The 19,348-nt window shown below is 32.3% G+C and overlaps 1 protein-coding gene across 3 annotated transcripts; it reads right to left on the bottom strand.

Annotated features, from left to right (window-relative positions):
• Positions 1–4,400: 4,400 nt before the first annotated feature.
• Positions 4,401–17,545, bottom strand: LOC114316280 (zinc finger CCCH domain-containing protein 41-like). Of its 3 annotated transcripts, none has more exons than XM_082867604.1 (5): positions 17,105–17,545; positions 12,215–13,104; positions 10,760–11,989; positions 9,934–10,284; positions 4,401–5,089 (listed from the first exon to the last, which is right to left on the bottom strand). In XM_082867604.1, exons 2-5 carry the CDS (start codon positions 12,980–12,982, stop codon positions 4,685–4,687), a joined length of 2,754 nt encoding a protein of 917 aa, XP_082723730.1. In that variant the 5' UTR covers positions 12,983–13,104; positions 17,105–17,545; the 3' UTR covers positions 4,401–4,684. The 3 variants fall into 3 exon arrangements, with proteins under 3 accessions (XP_082723730.1, XP_082723731.1, XP_028118740.2); XM_082867605.1 differs by having other exon boundaries at positions 12,215–13,095; positions 17,105–17,376; XM_028262939.2 differs by having other exon boundaries at positions 12,215–12,989; positions 17,105–17,307.
• Between the last annotated feature and the right edge of the window lie 1,803 nt (positions 17,546–19,348).

Raw genomic sequence — 19,348 nt, 5'->3', positions numbered from 1 at the left:
AAAATATTAAAACTTGCCTACGTTCTCTCTTTCCTAAAAAATCAGATAATATTTTTTATGAAAATTGTGAATGTCTATCTATATCTTATATAATATATTATATTATATCATAACAAAAAAAAAACCTACAAATAAGATATACAAACAGATAAAATTAATAAATTTGATTTTTATTTATTTAGTTAAAATCTTTCTTTTGCATCTCAATATCTAATTTTAAATTTTAAAAATCTTTAAAGTTTATCTAAACAAATCTAATTTGAAAATGTCTCCCACCATCATATTTTAAATCAATAAAACTCACATATCTATCACATATCTAACTCACATCATAACTTACCTAAATAACAATAATTAAAAACAAATAAAAACTATAGATAAATTAAATTGAAAAAAAAATAGAAACCCACAACACCATCTTAAATAAATTGAAAAAAATAAAACAAAACAAAACAAAAAATAGAAACCACACAAAAATTTAAAAAAAAGATAAGAATTTAGATATGGATCTCAAAAAAATATGACAATATCTAAATTTGAATTATGATTTAGTAATATAATTATCTATTTTTCTTATGTATATCTATCAAAATTTTAAATTACTTAATGGGTCAAATTAATCAATTTTTAAGTCTTATTTAAAGAATAATCTGATTAGTTATCCTAGCTCCTAGACTTCGCGATCACTGGCAAATAAGCTAACAGATTGAATTAAGTGAGGTCTAAGTTGTTGGAGGTAACATTCTCTCATTCCATAAATTTATTTATTTTTTTAATTTTATTTTTTTATGTATAATTCTCTTTTTCTGCTGTTGGTTTGGTTTTGGTTTGGTTTCAGTTTCGGTTTTAGTGAGGTTTATGTGTTTATTTACAGGTTTGCATGGTAGAGAAGAATTATTAGTGATTATGGTTGCAATCGAAGTATTTATGTCGGTTATGTGTCAAGAATTTTGATTGAGTTTTGTTTTCTTCAATGAAAATCATAAAATTGAAATAAAAAAATAGCTATCAAAATTTTTTATTTTTTATTGTCATTTTATTTTATAAAAAATGTGAAAATTTATTGAGAATTCAAGATTTTACTATAACATTAGGTAAATTTAAAACTTTTAAATATTATTGTGTTATTTATTTTTATCCTCTTTCCATCCCATTATACAATTACAGCTATTTGTTAGTTTGTTAATTATAATTTAATTAATTGAAATTATAGTTAATTTGTTACCGCTATAGTTTTATATAATAGTATAATATATAAGGATAATCTCCAAAAAATCCAATCTATTTTTTAATTTTTAAATTGAAACATCAATTGTTTGTGTTCATAAAACAAAACTGATAAACACAAATCCAAAAGTTACATATTTTTTTATTTTTTTTTTAAATATGTAGGATATTTGCAAATAGAAAATGTTTGACACCTCAAATTTTTTTCCATAATCTGACTTATAATGATGCAGCCATAAGTGTCAATTTTTATACAAACATGAGAAAAGAATTAATTAAATTATATATTTGAACCAACCACATACTCAAACTTTGACTATTTCAAAATGTTATTTCACTATAATTCCAATTAAGATAATCTTCAACTCTTAATATTTTTTTTTTATCAAATTATAATTTGATAAAAATTTAAAAAGATGAATGGTTGAAAATTATTGTTTTTTCCATCAAAATTGGTGGTAAAAAAAATTGGGATAAGAATGAAATTCTTTTAAAAATTGATAAAAATTTAATGAAAAAATTAAAGAAATTCATATAAAATCAAAAAATTTATTCAAATTTAAAATCAAATTAGATAAAAACAGATTAAAAGAAAATGATGAAAGTTTGAAACTATTTTGAAACCTTCTTATTCTTAAAGAATAGAAATCCATGTGTGTATTATATTCATATTGTATTTTAGTTATGAAATCAAAAGAAATATAACTTAAACTATTGGATTAATAATAGAAACATCATATTAATTATTGTTAAATATCACTCAACTTCACATTTGATAATAAAATTGTATATTTGTCTTAATTATAACTTTTAAATTTGTATATTTTCAAAATAAGAAAAGGTACGTCATAACTCATTTAATCATATTTAACTTTTTTTAACACAAATTATCAAAATTGCACTAATTGGACTTATATATGTATTTTTTAATTTTTTAAAACTAATAATTTAAAATGTTATAAACATAAAAGTTAATTTATAAATTTTATGTCTATCACAAGATAAAATATTAACCTATTTCAAGATAATTATAATAATATATTTTTTTTAATTTATAAAATCCTTTATTATTAGTTAATAATGACTACAGATCAGGTTTATGGTGAGTTTGTAATTTTCTACTATGATCCCATATATCTGGTGGGATGGGACTAATCGAATTAGTAATAGGTTGAATTAGAATAAGACGAGGGAAGCAAAACTCGTCTCCCACCTCATTTCCTCATTGGAGCAAAGAATCCATCTGAGACGGGGTGGATTGGGACAGGAGAAAATGGCATTCCCAACACAAATATTTATTTTTAGAGTCTATTTGATTGGATGAATTATACTTTAAAAGTAGAATTATTAATTCATATGACTGATATTCCATTATTTTGATGCAAATTTTGTTATCAGGATTAAATTTTGATGGACATTCAACAAAGTTGACTAATTATTTTAATTCAACGATTAATGATGTAAATAAATGTGAACAATGAGTTAATAATTTATATAAAATGATAGTTATCATATTATATATTTTACTATTTTATTTCACCGGGTAAATGTATTATACAACAAATTGTGTATATAAGTATGAGAAAATAGTTAGTGTAACGGATGCATTATGCTACTGGTGCACCTCTCTCTCATTCATATTATTTTTTTTTTTGTTTTTGTATTTAGTAAAAATTTACAAATTTTATACTTTTTTTAATGTATTTTAAATATTAATTAAAATATTATAAAAATTCACAAAAATAAAAGAATATTGATTGAAAACTTAAAATTATTTTTAAAAAGTCCAAAATCAAGCATAGAATCCACAATTTTTAGACAAATTTTTTTTTTTTTTTTTAAATGTTCATTAGGAAATGTTTCTGAGGACTAAAAACTATTGTTTACAATTAAACTGACTTTTAGTGGGTTTTTTTTTAATGAATATGCAATTTTTGATTTTTCAAATCGTTAGTTTAAATTTTTTTTTTTTTAAAAAAAAAATTAAATGTTTGACAAAAAACATAATAAAATCAGACTTAAAACCATTGCCAACCGGTGTTTGATAAATATAACTAAATCCTAGAACAAATAAATATATAGATTTACATTATTATGACTATCTATACAAAGATCATTAAAATTTGTCTAAAAATATTTTTTTAAGACTTAGCAATCATCTTTTAATATTTCCTAAAAAGTTATTGTTTTCAAGAAAAAAATAATTTATCAAACAAATTTTTAGCATTTTGTGCTTGCAATTTTTAAATAACTATTTGGTTCAGTGACATATAGTGAATAAAATGATCATTCTCTCATGTTGAATTGATTAAAAATAAATAAATAAATAAATAAAACATTATTCACCGTTCTATTATAATAGAATGATCATTTCATATGAAGTCTAAATAATTATTTTATTCTATAATGCAGCATAATAATTTAATAGAGAATGCTTTTAGAGATTTTTCAAAACTTTTGAACCTTCTTTGGGATTGTATAATGCAATTATAACCCTAAATATGATCCCTATAAAACCAAGATACAATGCCTAGACTTATCTTCTTCTTAATTTTCTGCATTTTAAAGCATTTTTGGGATTGTATAATGCAATTATAACCCTAAATATGATCCCTATAAAACCAAGATACAATGCCTAGACTTATCTTCTTCTTAATTTTCTGCATGTTAAAGCATTTCCACTCCAAAACCACTTTGAACAAAATTTGTAATAGTCCCCATCCTTCAAGCATCATAGTTCCTCAACCCAAGCACCCTAACTAGCAAATTTTCACCTCTTAGAGCTGTTAAATGAACCAAATTACTCGGACTCAACTTGTTAAAAGCTCATTCAAGCGTAAACAAGCCAAACTTTAACACAATTTTAAAATCGTTAAGTTTTCAAGTCAAACTAAAACAATTTACTACTCAGCTCGATAAAGTTACACGCACCATAAAAAATAAAACTAACTCAACTCATGTTCGACTCGTTGAAAACTCATTCTATATCGACTTGTTATGTAAAAACAAGCCAAACTTGAACATAATTTTAAACATTAACAAACCAAGCTTGCAAAACCTACTTCTTGGCTAGTTTTCAACCCTTCCACTTAGTGGAACAAGGCTAGACATGATAAAAGCAAACCACGTTTGATATAATAATAACACATCAAATGGAATTGTAGAAAGAAAAAGAGGATCAAAGAAGTTCTCATTTAACATTTTAATTTATTTTGATAGTTATTTTTCAACTTTAATCGTCAGTCCTAAACATTTAAAAGACAACACAATTCACAACTAACCATCCCTTGTCCAGCATTGGTAGTTGAAAATCGCAAAATTCCCTCTTTACATAACCCAAGAAGCATGTGATTAAAAAAATTGGAAAACCAGAATTTAGCAATTTCCAAGACACCTTAAATATTTTTAAAAATATTTAAAATTTACCTCACTGTACAATCCGACAATCAGGCCATCCTCAACAGCCATCTCCTTTAGGACACTTTTTCTCAGACGAATTCGTTGACGAACTGGACTGCAGATCTTCATCCTGTTCCATACGCTCACCACCACTTTCTTTTCTTTCCAATTTTTCAGATTCTCCATTTCCTGAGGCAGCTGCTTTATGGGAATCAACGGGTGCAACTTCTCTAATAGTACCATTGTCGTTGCTAGAATTACTTGGTGGCAGCCACGTCAGCTGCAAATTGTGGCCTTGCCAGCATTTACCGTTCACAAATGCCCTCTCAGCTGAATGACGTGTTGTGAAAGAAATATGGGCGGAGCAATTTTTGGATGCCACCAAGTCGCTAGACTCTACATCTTCTAGCTCTATGGCAGACAGATCGCCATACGCCGAGAAGTGTTCCTTCAAAACAGCAACCTAGGCAACATCAAGAAGTCAGTCTTACCATCAGTAGTAGAACAAAGCAACAAAGGGACAAAGCATGGACGCATAGAATTTACTCAATCCATTACGAAGGTAAATTTTACAATCATGAGATGTATATTGAGGGTTCTTTGGTTAGGGAAAATGTTCTAGGAGGCATTAAAGCATAGAGCATGGCGCGATGCTACAAATGCTTTGTAGTATGAAAAAAAAAAAGAAGAAAACAAATCATGCTTAGAATGTATCGTGAAGCTTGTTCACAAATGTTACAAAATTGCCTCCTACTAGTGTAAATATTCTAGCGAATTACGTTTTGGAATGCACCTTCTGAAACATGGTACACCAAATGGTAAATTTAGAAATCCCGAAAGTTTTTTCCAATATACTGTATTTCATAATGGTTTAAAAAACTCAATATATTGAACTAAAATCTAAGGTGATCATAATGCTCATAGAAATGTGATGCTGCATAATTAATTCAGGGGGAAGGGAAAAAAAACTTACATAATGTTGGATATCTAATTATAAAAGAAATTACTGCAGAAATACCTTAAATTCTTATAGTGTAATCTATACAAGCTCCTACCCCTCTAATGGTTAGGAAAAACTGCCCCAGCCCACTTGATATCTTCCTTAATGATTGGCTCAACCCAGCTAGCCGATCCACTACTTTCTTTACTTCCCTATAAACATTTTTTCATAGTAATTACTTAACATCTAGTTTCTGCATTTTTGGATGGTTGGTGACAAAGTCCATGGCCTTTACCAGTCTAATTGATTGCTTTAACGACATTCCAATGTTTAAAACCTTTGTTATGGCCATGAAGATGCCTTCCCTCAATCTTTTAAGTTCAGCACCACTACAGATGTTTAAAAATTTAATTGATGGCAATGTCATATTTAACAACTCCTACATTTTGCTGCCAACAATTTGGTTACTTTTGCAGCATCTGTTAATACAAATTTGCTTTCCCCAGGGATGGAATGTAATACACGCTTGAGCTTCAATCCCTAATAGCCATTCTCTGAGGGAGGAGTGGAACTAAGGACAGGCGACGCCAAGAGCCCCAATATGCGATATTACCATTGATTGCCTCTAATATTCTTTGACAGAGGATCAAGTCATGTGTAAGGGATTCTCAAAAAACGGAAGCAAGTCAGCAAAGAAGTTGGCTTTGAAAGAATTCCATGTCATCAACTTGCTATTGAGGATGAGCCAGAAGGGAATCTCTGCCAATCCATTTGTCTCCAGGGGCTACCAAAGGCACTGTTCACTGAAGATTTCGTTGGGCTACCTTTTCGGATTGATTAAAAAGACTGCCCTAATTTCGGTTTAAAGAACAAATTTCAGTGGGGCTAAATCACCAAGGCCACGTGGTGTCTGCCTGGGGGTGATCCAAGAATTCAAAGTTGGAATCATGCCAACAAAGAATTTGAACCAAACCGGAGTTCATAGTGGAGCGGGAGAGTCTAATGCCTCTAAAAATCAAACTGTATCTTGGAATGAACTCTTTTAAAAAGGAGGATAAGAGGCGGAAATTCATATCGAAATTCAAGATATTTACTATGTGAGAGGGAGTTTTTCTGTGCATTAGGGCCGAGTTAGGCCCAGGCGTAGTAATGGGCCGTTCTATGGGCCGTGATGAAAAGGGCTTAGCAAAGTGGACCTTGCTGTTAGCTCGGTCCAAGTATGGTCACAGTCGCTACGATTGGAGTGGTGATAATTAGCTCGGTCATAGTATTCGAAGCCGAGGTGTTTGGGCTTCTTAAGGTCCACCTTGCCCTCGTTAGCCCGGCCAAAGCTTGCTGCAGTTAGCTCGGTCTAAACAGACAAAACCGAGGTACAAGTGAACAAGAGCCGAGCTATGTGTTGCATATGAAGGCGCTGAATTAAGTGTGACAAAGGGCTAGTGTTAGCTCGGTCATACTGTTATCCAACTGTGGTAAAACTAACTCACTTGGTTTAAGCAGTGAGGGGGGTGTTGAAGGAAAAACATTATCTTTCAGGAGTGTGATTCCTAGAAGGACTCTACATTGAGGAATAAGAGTCCTACTAGGATTGGGCCAGGCAAAAAACTATAAAAGCTCTCAACAGAACCTATGTATATGTATCACAACTTTGATTCTCGAATACACAGAGTTTTTACCTATTTGTCTATTTGGCTAATTTAGGCATCGGAGAGGTATCCGGCACACACTTGCCAGCTAGCTCACGTTTGTGTTTTCAGGGAGTACAGCGACGACGTTCGGAGGAGCGCAGACTTGATCAACAGGATTATACGAGAACATTATTTCGTGCTCATACACTGTGGGTTTTGAAAATGATGATCTAAAGATTCCCATTGAAATTTCAAGACATGGTTTTCTAAAGTGGGAACATGCTTTAGCGGGCTTTTTATTGATAAAAGACTATCCTTCCAAAAGATTAAGTCAAGGCCCAAAAAATTGTAGAACGATAATCTTGATGATATAGTTACTCTAGACAATGGTTTTTTTTTTTTTATTTTTAAGATTAAAAATGAGGATGCTTTGTTGATAGTAGAACTTTTTATTTTGGGATTATATTAATTGTTTTCAAGAGATGGCATTCCGGTATACAATTGACTAAGAAATAATTTTCTAGTGTCCCAATTTGAGTGAAATTTTATAATATCTCCCTTGAGCTATGGGCCGAAGATGGTTTGAGTTATGTAGCTAGTGTTATTGGTACTACTTTATTTTGTACCTTGATGAATATACCCAATCACTTAGTGGACTTACTTTTACTAGAGGTTGTGTCGAGATTCATGCTAATAAGGAAATTTCAAAATCCTTCATGCATAATTTGGGATATGGTGATCCTTATGAGGTTAAGAGGTAAAGAATTATAAGGGCAAAGATAGTGTGCATGCTTTTCCTAAAGATGAGAAGAATGAGCCAAAAGTCACCTTATCCTCAAATTATTTCAACTGCCGTGTGGTTAATATCATGTAATATGTGACATGTATATTGTATGAAAAAAGATACGAAACACAGACACATATCGCTGGTGAGTTGAATCGCTATCATATGATTTCATATCGTACTGTGATTCAACGTATACCAAACAATCAATTCATCTTTATCTTCTCCATCACTTTTGACCCTGTTAACAACTTTTTTTTCTTTATCAATCCCATGACCGACACTCACTGAACAACCATGAACTATGTTCTCCGAAAATCCCTTACAAAAGAGACCCAATTCCAAATGAACTCGCAAGAAAAAATGACTCTCATATTGTAGCATTTGAGTTTAGAACCAAGATTTGAGCCAAAAAGGCTTGTTTTGACCATGTCAATAAACCGTATAACAAGTATGTTTGGGACTACTTATATCTAGAAAAATAGTCTCAAATCATGAACCAAATGGACATAAAATCAAAGCAGCCAGGCCAGACTGGAAAAAAGAAAGAAAGAAACTTATGACTCATCTTTCATATTTGAAATGAAATGTCATTTATCTTTTATTATTAAATTTTCAAAATTTTCCTAATTTCTTATGAGTTGGATAGTTGGGTTTTAAATGGATGTATATTTAGCTCTTTAACCAATTTGTAAGTTTCTTAGAGAGAATTTTCAAGTTGTTAGTCATATGATTTAGTACTTTATTCTTACAATATATTTATATATTATATGAAAATACTTTTTTTTATTATCTATATCCATATATGATTATGTATCTTAAAATACACAATACTGAAAAGTGATACAATGATACACAATATGTATTACGATTGACAACACTGATTTCGAGGAGCTTGCCTTGTCTTATTCCAAGGATGGGTGTGATTCCAAGAGTGAACAAAGTACTAAGAATGAAGCAAACTGTCCATCCAAACAACCCAATGAGGATGGTTCAAGGGGTCTTACCGACAAAAACGATAGGGTTGCTTTAAGTTGTGGCTGAGTTCTCTCCTCCAAAAGAAGACAATGTTTCTTCAAGTAAAGTTGAAGCAACAGGGATTATGGAGATCACATCTTCCCCTAGGGATGCTATACATAGGAAGCTTAAGGAAAAGATCAGCAACCTAAAATTAGCTAGAGTATAAGCTATCGCAATCTCCGTTTAACCAAGGAAATCAAATCATGCCTAAAGCCTTCTACCAAATCTTAAAGTTCTAGGAAAAGCAAGGAGATTAGGGCTAATTCAAATATTCACTTATAGGTTGTGAATGTGTATACCTTTCCTCTCAGTTTGTGGGAGGGGGTTAGATTTCTAACCTTAAGAGTTAGTGATTTGTGAATTGTTCAACCTATCCTCCCAGGTTGTGAGATGATGTTTTGTGGCCTATCATCTCGGGCTTATAAGAGATTTTCTTTCTAGGATACGTCTTTTGAGGAGGTATGGCTGCTTTGGCAGTGTCTATGACTGCCTTTTGAGGATGTGTCTTGAGCCTCATCATATTTCTATTGTCTTTTGACCATTGGTTCAATGGTAAAACCTTGGCCTAATAACTCTGAGACTATGGGTTCAAGTCTCGGGGCAACCACTTTGTGCACTATGCTGAAGGTTAGGTGTGTACCCAATCTTTTTCCTCCCAAACACACATTAATGTGTACTAATTGGGTGTTGTTTTTTTAATAAAATGATCACTAACCCAAAACAAAGAAAAAAAATGTAATACTACACAAAAAGGTTGAAAAAAGGTAAAATATAACAATGTATATGAAACATAGAATTATCAGAGGGCACATTTGAGAAGTTTAGCCCCAAAGAAAAAATGTGACACAAGTAGACTTCCTGCACCAAGCAAGGAACAAAATGCATATAATGCGCAAAACATCCCATATGAAACGGGAGAGGAGGGAAAGACTCACATTTGCAAGGCCTGTTGGTAAAGGTGGAATAATTTTGAAGGTGGTGGGACGGTTGTCCAATTTGAATTTATTCATGACAAAAGGTGCCCCTGCTGGTGCCAAAGGACGAATTGAATGCTTCACACTTGAAGGTTCCTGCAGTGTCGCAACTGTACTAGGCTTGGAACTTTGGTGCACGATGTCCTCCACAAATTTATTCTTCTCAGCCATCACTTCTGCTAGTGATGATGCCACTACAGTACCAGAATCAGCAAACCTGGGAGTTGTAGCTTTTGCAACATCAGCTACTGTTCCTGGTTTATGTCTCTTAGCCGCCTGCTCAGACAGTACTTCACCTTTGGGACCTGTAGCCTAAAGAAAGTGACAATTTGAGGTTAGCTAACCTAAATATTTCATGTTTTATTGTTGATCATCAATAATTTTACATCATGTTACTGGAAATTGGGAGGGCAGGAAGATAGCAATTAGCAAGCAAACAACTTTCCACAACAGTCTCTTCCCCCCCTTTCCCATTCAGTAATCAAATCACTTAATGTCATTGTCACATATAAGATTCCAACTTACTCAAATCAATAAAATTCTTAGCAATGTTAGTTTTGCATGGTGTTCCTCAACATGATCTTATAAATAACATCAAGTTTGTACGTGTCCCTAGCCAGACCCTGGCACAATTCTAATATATGTAGAAAATGCATGGTCACAATACGTAGCACATATAAAATGCAAGGTTCTACAACAAGAAAAATATAAACCAAAGGCAAAAGTGGAAAAATAAAAACACAAAAAACAAACTCAGAAATGATGAGTCAGTAAAACTGAGTATTACTTGTTTCTCAAGTTTGTCCAACTGAAGCCGAAAGTCATTGCGTTTCTGATCAAGCAATTCCTGCTTCTTACGTAGTTCCTCCTTCAAAAGCTCTAAATTCTCCAGCTTCTTTTGCAAAGGAGGTGGGGCTTTCGGACTATTAGACACCACAAGCTTAGGGTGATGGTGATCAGAGGCAGGCACAGAAGCAACAGAAGCATTGGGAACACTAAGTTTTGGAGCTGCAGATTGGAGATTATCCTTTCCACTGTGCGCAACAGACAGATGGGGTGGAACTGAAACAGCTGCCACCTCACGAGTTACTGAAACACTATTAAGATTACTTGTTCCATCATCAGGAATGCTGTCCCGATTAGCCCACCATAGCTTGATAAACCTATTACCCATTACAGCATCAGGTGCCTTCAGAGCAGCCTCAGCCTCTTCCCTTTTAGAGAACTGAACAAAAGCTCGTTCACTATTCAATGGAATATAAATGTCAATAACCTCTCCAAATTTTTTAAAATGTGAAAGAAGGGCCTCTCTTTTGTTGTCTTTGTGAGGAATGCCATTCACAAATAGAGTACGTAATGCTTTTTGAGAAGGTTTCCGAGTAGTATGTCCAGTATCACCTTGTGTCTTCAGAGATGAATCAATTGCTTGTGAGCCAATGTTTTCCACAGTGATCCGCTTCCCTTGTCGGGCAGGTTCCTGAAGATTGGTTAATGGTGCTTGTTCATCCTTTGCTTCATTTTCAATATAATTTGAGAAATTTCTGGTCAAATCAATTTTCTCCTTAGTTTCCAGTTTGTTCTTTGTAGCAATTCTTCCCCACACAGATGAACTTGTACTTTGAGGTCCAGCAGCAGTAGTAGTGCTCCTCACCAGGTGTTCATTGTCAGAGCCATCGAATAACCTGCCATGGTGACGGGCAGAGGGGTTGGCATCTAACAAAGATTCAGTTTCATCAAGCTTAGATGAATTTAGTCCTAGCGGTGCTGTTGAAGTCTCAGTACAAACATTAGTCCACAGAGGCTGATCAGGATCATAAAAATCAGCACCAGCTGAACCAGTAAAAACACTATTCATGCCCAATCCATCATCAGTCATTCCAGGCTTGCTACTTTTGCTATGTAAACTCTTGCTATTTATCAATGTGCTTGAAGGAGCACCAACAGAAGGTAAAACAGAGGGTGTTCCCAGCAGGTGAGCACTTGGAAGTGATACAGGGAGATTGAACTGTGAAAGGCTCTGTAACCCCGAAAACAAAAATTTAGTTTAAGCAGTTTAACATATGCTCAAGCAACAAACTGCTACTTTAAGAAAATTAGAAATCGTATATTGGAAATCAAGCAATGACAGTGGAAGATGCCACTAGCGCATGCCAATGACATCTTCCCTATCCCAAGCATTATCCAACATCAAATTGACCATTGAAATTTGAGTGACAGTAGATGCATGCAACATATCACATACCTGAACATCTTCAACAACAATCCGATTGACACCATGTTCCATTGGACACATGTCTCCTCTTAGGCAAAAACCACGCTCCTCAAAGTCTCTGCACCTTTGGCGTGGAAGACCTATATTTAGTGAAGGACTGATTGATGGTCTAAGCGTTCCCTGCAAACCAAGGGAATGGAGTGTATCCATACCACCATTTGGCATTCCTGGAATCAGTCCAAATGCACTCCATGATGCATTTTGTGAGTTCGAAACATTTGGCAACCCCCTCCCTGGAAACAGACTTGGAGCAACAGATCCCTGTGGAACCATTTGAGAAGCAATATCAATAGAGATGAACCTAGGATCACGTTGGCTCCAGGAACCAGATTCCCTTCCTCCACCCCTACCAGGACCAAGCTCAGCAGAAAATGATTGATTAACCCTGTTTGGAGCTCTAGGAAATGTGGTGAAGCCAGGGCGTCGTTTATCGAACTTTGCAGACAGGTCTTTCTCCAGAGGGGACATATTATAACTTTTCCAGGTTTCGCTGGACTGAGAATCATTTTCCCTATAAGGATGTCCATTTTCAAAAGGTTTATTTCTCTTTCTGTATGGCCTTATTAGAACTTGTTCCATAGCATCTCTCTCCAAAGATTGAGACCGTGTCTCCCGTCTACGATGCTTATGATTACGATCATCGTCGTCGTCATCACTGATTTCTTGCTCTTCAGGATCACTGACACAATCAGAAGGAGAAAGACCCCTGGCCTTTGGAGATGAAACTTCTAGCTCCATTGGATTCCTTTCAGAAGAAATAGAATGCTCAGCTTGTTTTATGGCATTCAAAGTTCCAAACTGCTATTGGTGAGGCAATCAAACCTCGTTGGCTAGAAATATTTCAGCAGTTACTGGCATACCTATTAAGGGAAATGAATCAAATATAGAAAAAAAGAAAGAAAAATCATTATCATGAACCCTCACAACAATAAATAAATAGCTATATCTGTATGTTCATTTACAACTATATATGTGCATGGGGAAAAGCATGTATATTGGCACTCAAAAAATAAACACACTTTCATTGGACAAATTGGCTTAGCATAAGTCTACGTTTTACAGAAACACAATTAAAACAATGAATTGCGAGATCAAGGTATAACAAACAATTGCCTTGACAACGTGAAATTGCTAGAGAAGATGTATAATCCACAAGTATGCAAAATATCAACTTATGTCCCCTGAGGTCTTAAATAACAATTTCCACTAAGGTTTTCAATAGCAATTCTCCACAAACTATAATATTTATAAAGTTACTCTAACTGCCACCTCGTTACTAATCTGATTATCTCAAGTGTCCTCTCGACATCAACTTTAGTGCGGGGAAATGACACCTACACTTTGTAAAGTTCTCGTACTAAGCACCCTCCAAAAAAGCCACATCAAGCATAACAGAACTAGAAGCCAAGCGTTCCTCCTACGATTCCCCACTCCATCCCCAACCAACCAAACAGGCTCTTGCTACATCTTTTTAGAATACCCAATCCAGACGACACATGGTTTGTTAAAATTCCTATCTGAATCTTACAATCCTATGATCTAACTAACCATTTGGACAAAACCAATCTCAATCATGTAGAAAATCCCTTGCAGGTAGCATTTGGATTGTGGAATCCTGATTGAGGTCCAATCCTACTAATCCAATTCAACCTCGTTTTGTAAATTGCTTTTTTTTGTCATTTTTTATGTTTGTGGCCTAAAGACCAAATTTACATGGTCCAAACGAAACCAAAATAAGTCATGGAACCAAATGTGCTAAGAAAAACAAATATGGACATAGCCATTCAAATATTGTCATAATTTGGAAAAACTAGAGAATTGAATCTCGTTGTATAGTAGATCATTTGGCTACTTTTGTTGCCTTTTTTTTCTTTTCTGCATTTAATAAAATAGCCTAAGATCTAATATTTATTTGATTTTCCATTTCTGTCTCTTATTGAATGCTTTTCTTTGTCTCTAATTATGTTATACTCTTGTCTTTTTTTCATTCAACTACAAGCTAAAATACAAAGTTACAAATCACTATTCAATCATTTTTTCTATTTCTTTCATTTTTTTAATTTATCCTTTTTATTTTATAAGACTTTTTCCTTTTATTTTCTTTTAAGCTGCTCTCTCTTACATTGCCTTTTGTTCTATTTATTGCCATTGTATAATGCAAGAACTATAGATCTTATTTATAATACATAAACCTATCATTTCCTTTTATTTCTTTCTCTCTTCTTTTGAGTTGTAATCTATTTCCAAATCTAACCTATTACTATTTTTTTATCTTTGCTTCTATTTCCAAAAGCAAAGTGCAAAATAATTTGGCACAAACCTCTTCTTGATCTCTTACTCAGAATGCGTTGCTTCGGTGCAAAAATGCTTTGCTTTGGTTGCTTCTATGGTTATTTTGTTGGGTAATATGGGTTTGAATGGGTAAATGGGTTTGTACTAGGTTTGAATGGGTAATATGGAAATGCTTTGCTTTGGTTGCTTCTATGGGTAAAATGCTTTGGTTGTGTATGCAAGTAAGCTCTGTCTTGGTATTTCCATATCTTTCTTTTGGTGCATAGTTTGACATTTATGGTATGGGTAATATAGAATTCAAAGTGTTCCTATTGAAATTTGAAGGTACTCTACATCACTCATGGAAATGAAAGAAGTTACGACTCAAGGATTTCTTAGCACAGCAGGCTCATACATTTCAAAATGTCAGCACTGGTCCTTTTTTTTTTTTTTTTGCTAGAAGTCAGCACTGGTCCTTCAACCACCAAACATAGATATACAATATGAATGAAGTTAATCAAATATAGTTTCTAGAAGGAAAAGGAACAAGGTGTCCTCCCACTGATCACTACGATGTCTTCCCAAAAAAATTGACTAGATAAATCTTCAATATGTACATGTTTTAAGAATGAACAAAAATTGTCAAGAAGTAAACAATGTAATCATACTATATGATTTTGAGGTTCATCCTCATTGAATAATATAATAAAACTCAAAAAATACAACTTTTATTATTTATAACAGCTACAAATCTTGGAGAAAGAAACTTCATAACATTTCTCCTTATGACATCTCTCATGGTCAAAAAAGGGTCATGAACAAGAAGCATCAACACTTCTACTAAAAAGGCATGCCGTGTTAGACATTGAGAATCTGCAGATACTCCTAAAAGAGTGTCTAACATTTCTTCATCTTGTCTCAATTAAAGTTTTAAATTCATAATATCAAACACTTTGGCGACACTTCTTGATTCTTAAACCCTTTGAACACGACCATTAGCAATGTTCTGCATTCTTCAGAATATAACTTATGCACTCTAAATATGTTTTGAAACATTTATAAGATAAATATATCATGTATATTTCAATGTTCTATAATTATTTTGCATTCTTTGGAATGTAATTGTTACGTAAATGATATCTGATAGTTAAATTATGGTATCTATGGCTCTTTAATTTAATTAATGTTATGGTTTTTTTTTTTTTTTGTTGCCTTTGAATAAACTATTAATATATTGACATATATTACATTTATAAAAATATAAATTTTACTTGTGTATCGTGTTTTGCATTTTTTGGAAATTATCATTTCAACTTGTCCATGTTATGTCATGTGTCCATGCCTATACTACTTGGGTTAAACCCCTTTACTGATCATGACACATATTCACTAGCAAGTTTGCAGAAGCATTTTTTTTTTTCCCTCATGAAAGGTGTGAACAAATAGCACAAGAAGCCATTCTTGGGCACCATGGTAAAAAATAACATGCACCATCAATTGCCATTGTTTTGAACTGAGTTAGATAGTGCACTTGGGAAGTGTTTGCCAATATAGAGCTTAAATGTTTTGAAGTCACTCTATTGTAGACATGATTTTATTTTCCATATCACACCTTGCACCTTCAACATACTAACTCTCTTCCAACTCCACTCACCGTTTTGTATACACCTGAATCTTCACAAATGAAAGAAATGTAATACATGTAAGCGAAAAATTCCTTTGACCATGCATGACTTAAGGATCGCATTGTCACATTGAGACCTTAATCTTGAAGCTTAACACAAACACATGTGAATTTCCAATCACCTCATCTCAAGCTTTTGCCATTTCAATTTTCACATGGCCCTAACTAAGAATTTAACATGAGGTTTAAATAGAAAATAGCATATTGCAATCAAAACATTTTATCTGAAACTGAGTTAGGCCGAGCACAATGTCAATAAATTTAATTCAGCCCAATCCTGATTTGTGTAATAAAATTGCAGAATGGGTTGGTTGGGTGAAGCTTGGCTCAATCATGCACTTATTTTCTTTTTTAAAAGGAAAATAAATACTACGCTTGTGGGATACAAGTACGACACCACATCGTCTATCTCACTGGAATGGCACCCGGACTATGCACTAAATTATGCTTGACTGATGGCATCACTCAGGTGCCTAAACCCACAATTCATTCAGCAATCGACACATATATCACAGATAGTGAAACTTATTGAATCAGAATGACACATCAGCTACGACATTTACACCGAGAAATTTATAACTATACCAACACATTTACATAGATTCATAATTTCTGTAAACAAATGAAAACTCTCATCATCCAAAATAAAACAGGGAAATAAATGACAACTGCTTAATTTTCCAAGTCTTCAATCAAACCAACGGTACAAACATTTCTGATTTCGAGCCCATGTACCAAAAATTGACAGCAAAAGAGGGGGGGGGGGGGGGGGGGAGGAATCAAAAAGCGCCTCTCTAGAACTGGAAATAAAAATCAATATCAATCGTAGACAACTCAAATCCAGCAAGAAATAAATATCATATTCAAATTCAAGCTTAAATTAACAAGAACACAAATAAACCAACCTCGTTATACAGATTTATGTCATTAGGGTTTCGATTCTCTCCCTATATAGCTCGGCTTAGCCTCGATAGCAACCGGACCATACTTTCCCCTCCCTCTCTCTCTATAATGTATATGTTTCTCTCTCTAAAACTCACTTTCTCACGATTGCAATGAAGAAAAAAAACTGAGAGGGGGTTTTACAGAAGCATTTGTAGAGAGAGAGCTATGCCCAATTCGAAGAACTCAAACCCAAAATTTTTGCAAAAATCTGACTATTTTAGTGCTCGATATTGGCGATTTTAATCATCGATTGAAAAATATATATGTATTTCTAGAAGTTTAGTTAGTGAAATTATATATTTGACCCCGAGGGCTTGGGTCGGGGTTAAACAGTGTGGAGATGGAGACGAACAACGATGACGAGTGTGGTGAGCATATTGAGAGAGAAGAAAAATTAAATTTACACTCATGGCCCTTGAAGTTATGCCAAATTTCATTCACCTTGTTTTTAATTTTTTAAAAATTAAATTTTTTTATTTTTAATAAATATTTTAAAAATTTACAGTAATTTTTTTAATTTTTAAATACACATAACTTAAAAAGTAATATATATTTGTAAAAAAAATTAATAAATTATATTTTTTATATTTAGTGAATTTTTGATTCAGGTTTTCAGAAAATAGTTTTCAAAAAATTCTACTTTTTTATTTTTTATATTTTAATATTTTTAATGAATTTTTTTAATATTTTAAGAATTTTTTTTTTAATTTTTAGATATACCTAACATAAATACACTTAAAAAGTATAATATTTGTGAAATTTTTTTAAAAAAAATATACTAAATACCAAAAAAATAAAAATTTAATACATTTTTTACAAATATTTTACTATTTAGGTACATTTATGTAAGGTGCATCTAAAAAAATAAAAAAAATTACTTAAAATTTAAAAACAAAAAAACATGAAAAATAAAAAACTTAATTTTCAGAAAATTGAATTCAGAAAACTGAAACTAAACACATTATATAAGGATTTTTTTTACAAATATTATACTTTTTAAGTATATTTATGTTAGATGTATTTAAAAACTAAAAAAATTATTTAAAATATTAAAAAAATTCAGTAAAAATAAAAAAATACAAAAAATACTGAAAAGTAGATTCAAAATTCTAAAACCAAACAAGGTTCTCCTTGTCGAGAATATGGATATTAAGCTCTCTTTTTCATTTCTTTCTTCTTTTTTTTTCCTTAATTACAAATACAAATTTTACTTAAAATATGAATTATCCTATATAATATATCCCACCCTTTTAAATTTCTAATCACGTAGGTTATGTTTGATTTACAAGACTAATAGTGAACGTATTAATAATTCTACCAAATTAGTATGGTATTCACTATCTAATTAAATTAGTATGATAAATTATCCCCCGTCCATTGTTTGATTTGCATTGGATACGAAAACATATGAAGGTAAAAGAATTTTTTTATTTTATTTCTCAACTTAGGATATATAATCTCACCCCTACTCCATTATTAATAATCCCACAAATTTGTTAATTATCTATTGGATTAATAATCCTGAAACAAAATTTTAAAACAAATACAAGATTATTGGGCCCACAGATTAATAATCTCAATCACATATTCTAATCCTATCAATCAAACATGCGTATAATATATTATTCTTTTTTTTTATTATTATATAGAAGAGTAGTTAAAAATTTTATTTTTCTGTTACATAAAAAAAAATTCTAATAAGAGATATTTGTAATTTTAAAAATTACAAAAACAATTTGTATTTTAAATAAATTTTTGAAAATATATTTGTAATTTACCTAGACTTTTTCCCTAACCAACAAGCAAAACTTTTAGATAACAAAATGATTAAATAATTCAATTTTGGGTTTTTTTTTTTTTAGAGTCCCTAATATTAAGATTTTATATCATAAATGGCATTTAATATTGCTATGACCCAACCCCAGGGGTTAGGTTTGGAATCGCAACTTATTAACTTATGTTAGTTGTAGCAAATTAAACTGCACAATCGGAAATAAAATAATAAAACAGAAAATTTACTTTATTTTACTATTTAAGAAAAATAAAATACATCTCTAGGGCTTTAGTTATTTTATTAGTCAGTGATCGGCCCCAAGTAGGACAAAAAGGAAGTAAAACTAAAAAGATAAAAAAAAAAAAAAAAGTGGTTCAACAGCAATCCATGTGCGGGTTCCGTTTTGTGGGGGTTATGGATTTTCCCTACA

This window comes from Camellia sinensis, chromosome 4, assembly GCF_055761805.1.
Source record: "Camellia sinensis isolate YWXY chromosome 4, ASM5576180v1, whole genome shotgun sequence".
Lineage (NCBI taxonomy): Eukaryota > Viridiplantae > Streptophyta > Magnoliopsida > Ericales > Theaceae > Camellia > Camellia sinensis.
The sequence above is the reverse complement of the archived record's forward strand: the minus strand, read 5'-3'. Positions and strand labels throughout refer to the sequence as shown.

Coding starts and splice junctions, on each gene's coding strand:
- LOC114316280 (XM_082867604.1), bottom strand. CDS start 12,982: ATGGAGCTAGAAGTTTCATCTCCAAAGGCCAGGGGTCTTTCTCCTTCT. Junction 10,285..10,759: donor TGGACAAACTTGAGAAACAA/GTAATACTCAGT, acceptor CACTTTCTTTAG/GCTACAGGTCCCAAAGGTGA. Junction 5,090..9,933: donor TACCAACAGGCCTTGCAAAT/GTGAGTCTTTCC, acceptor GATGTTGCCTAG/GTTGCTGTTTTGAAGGAACA.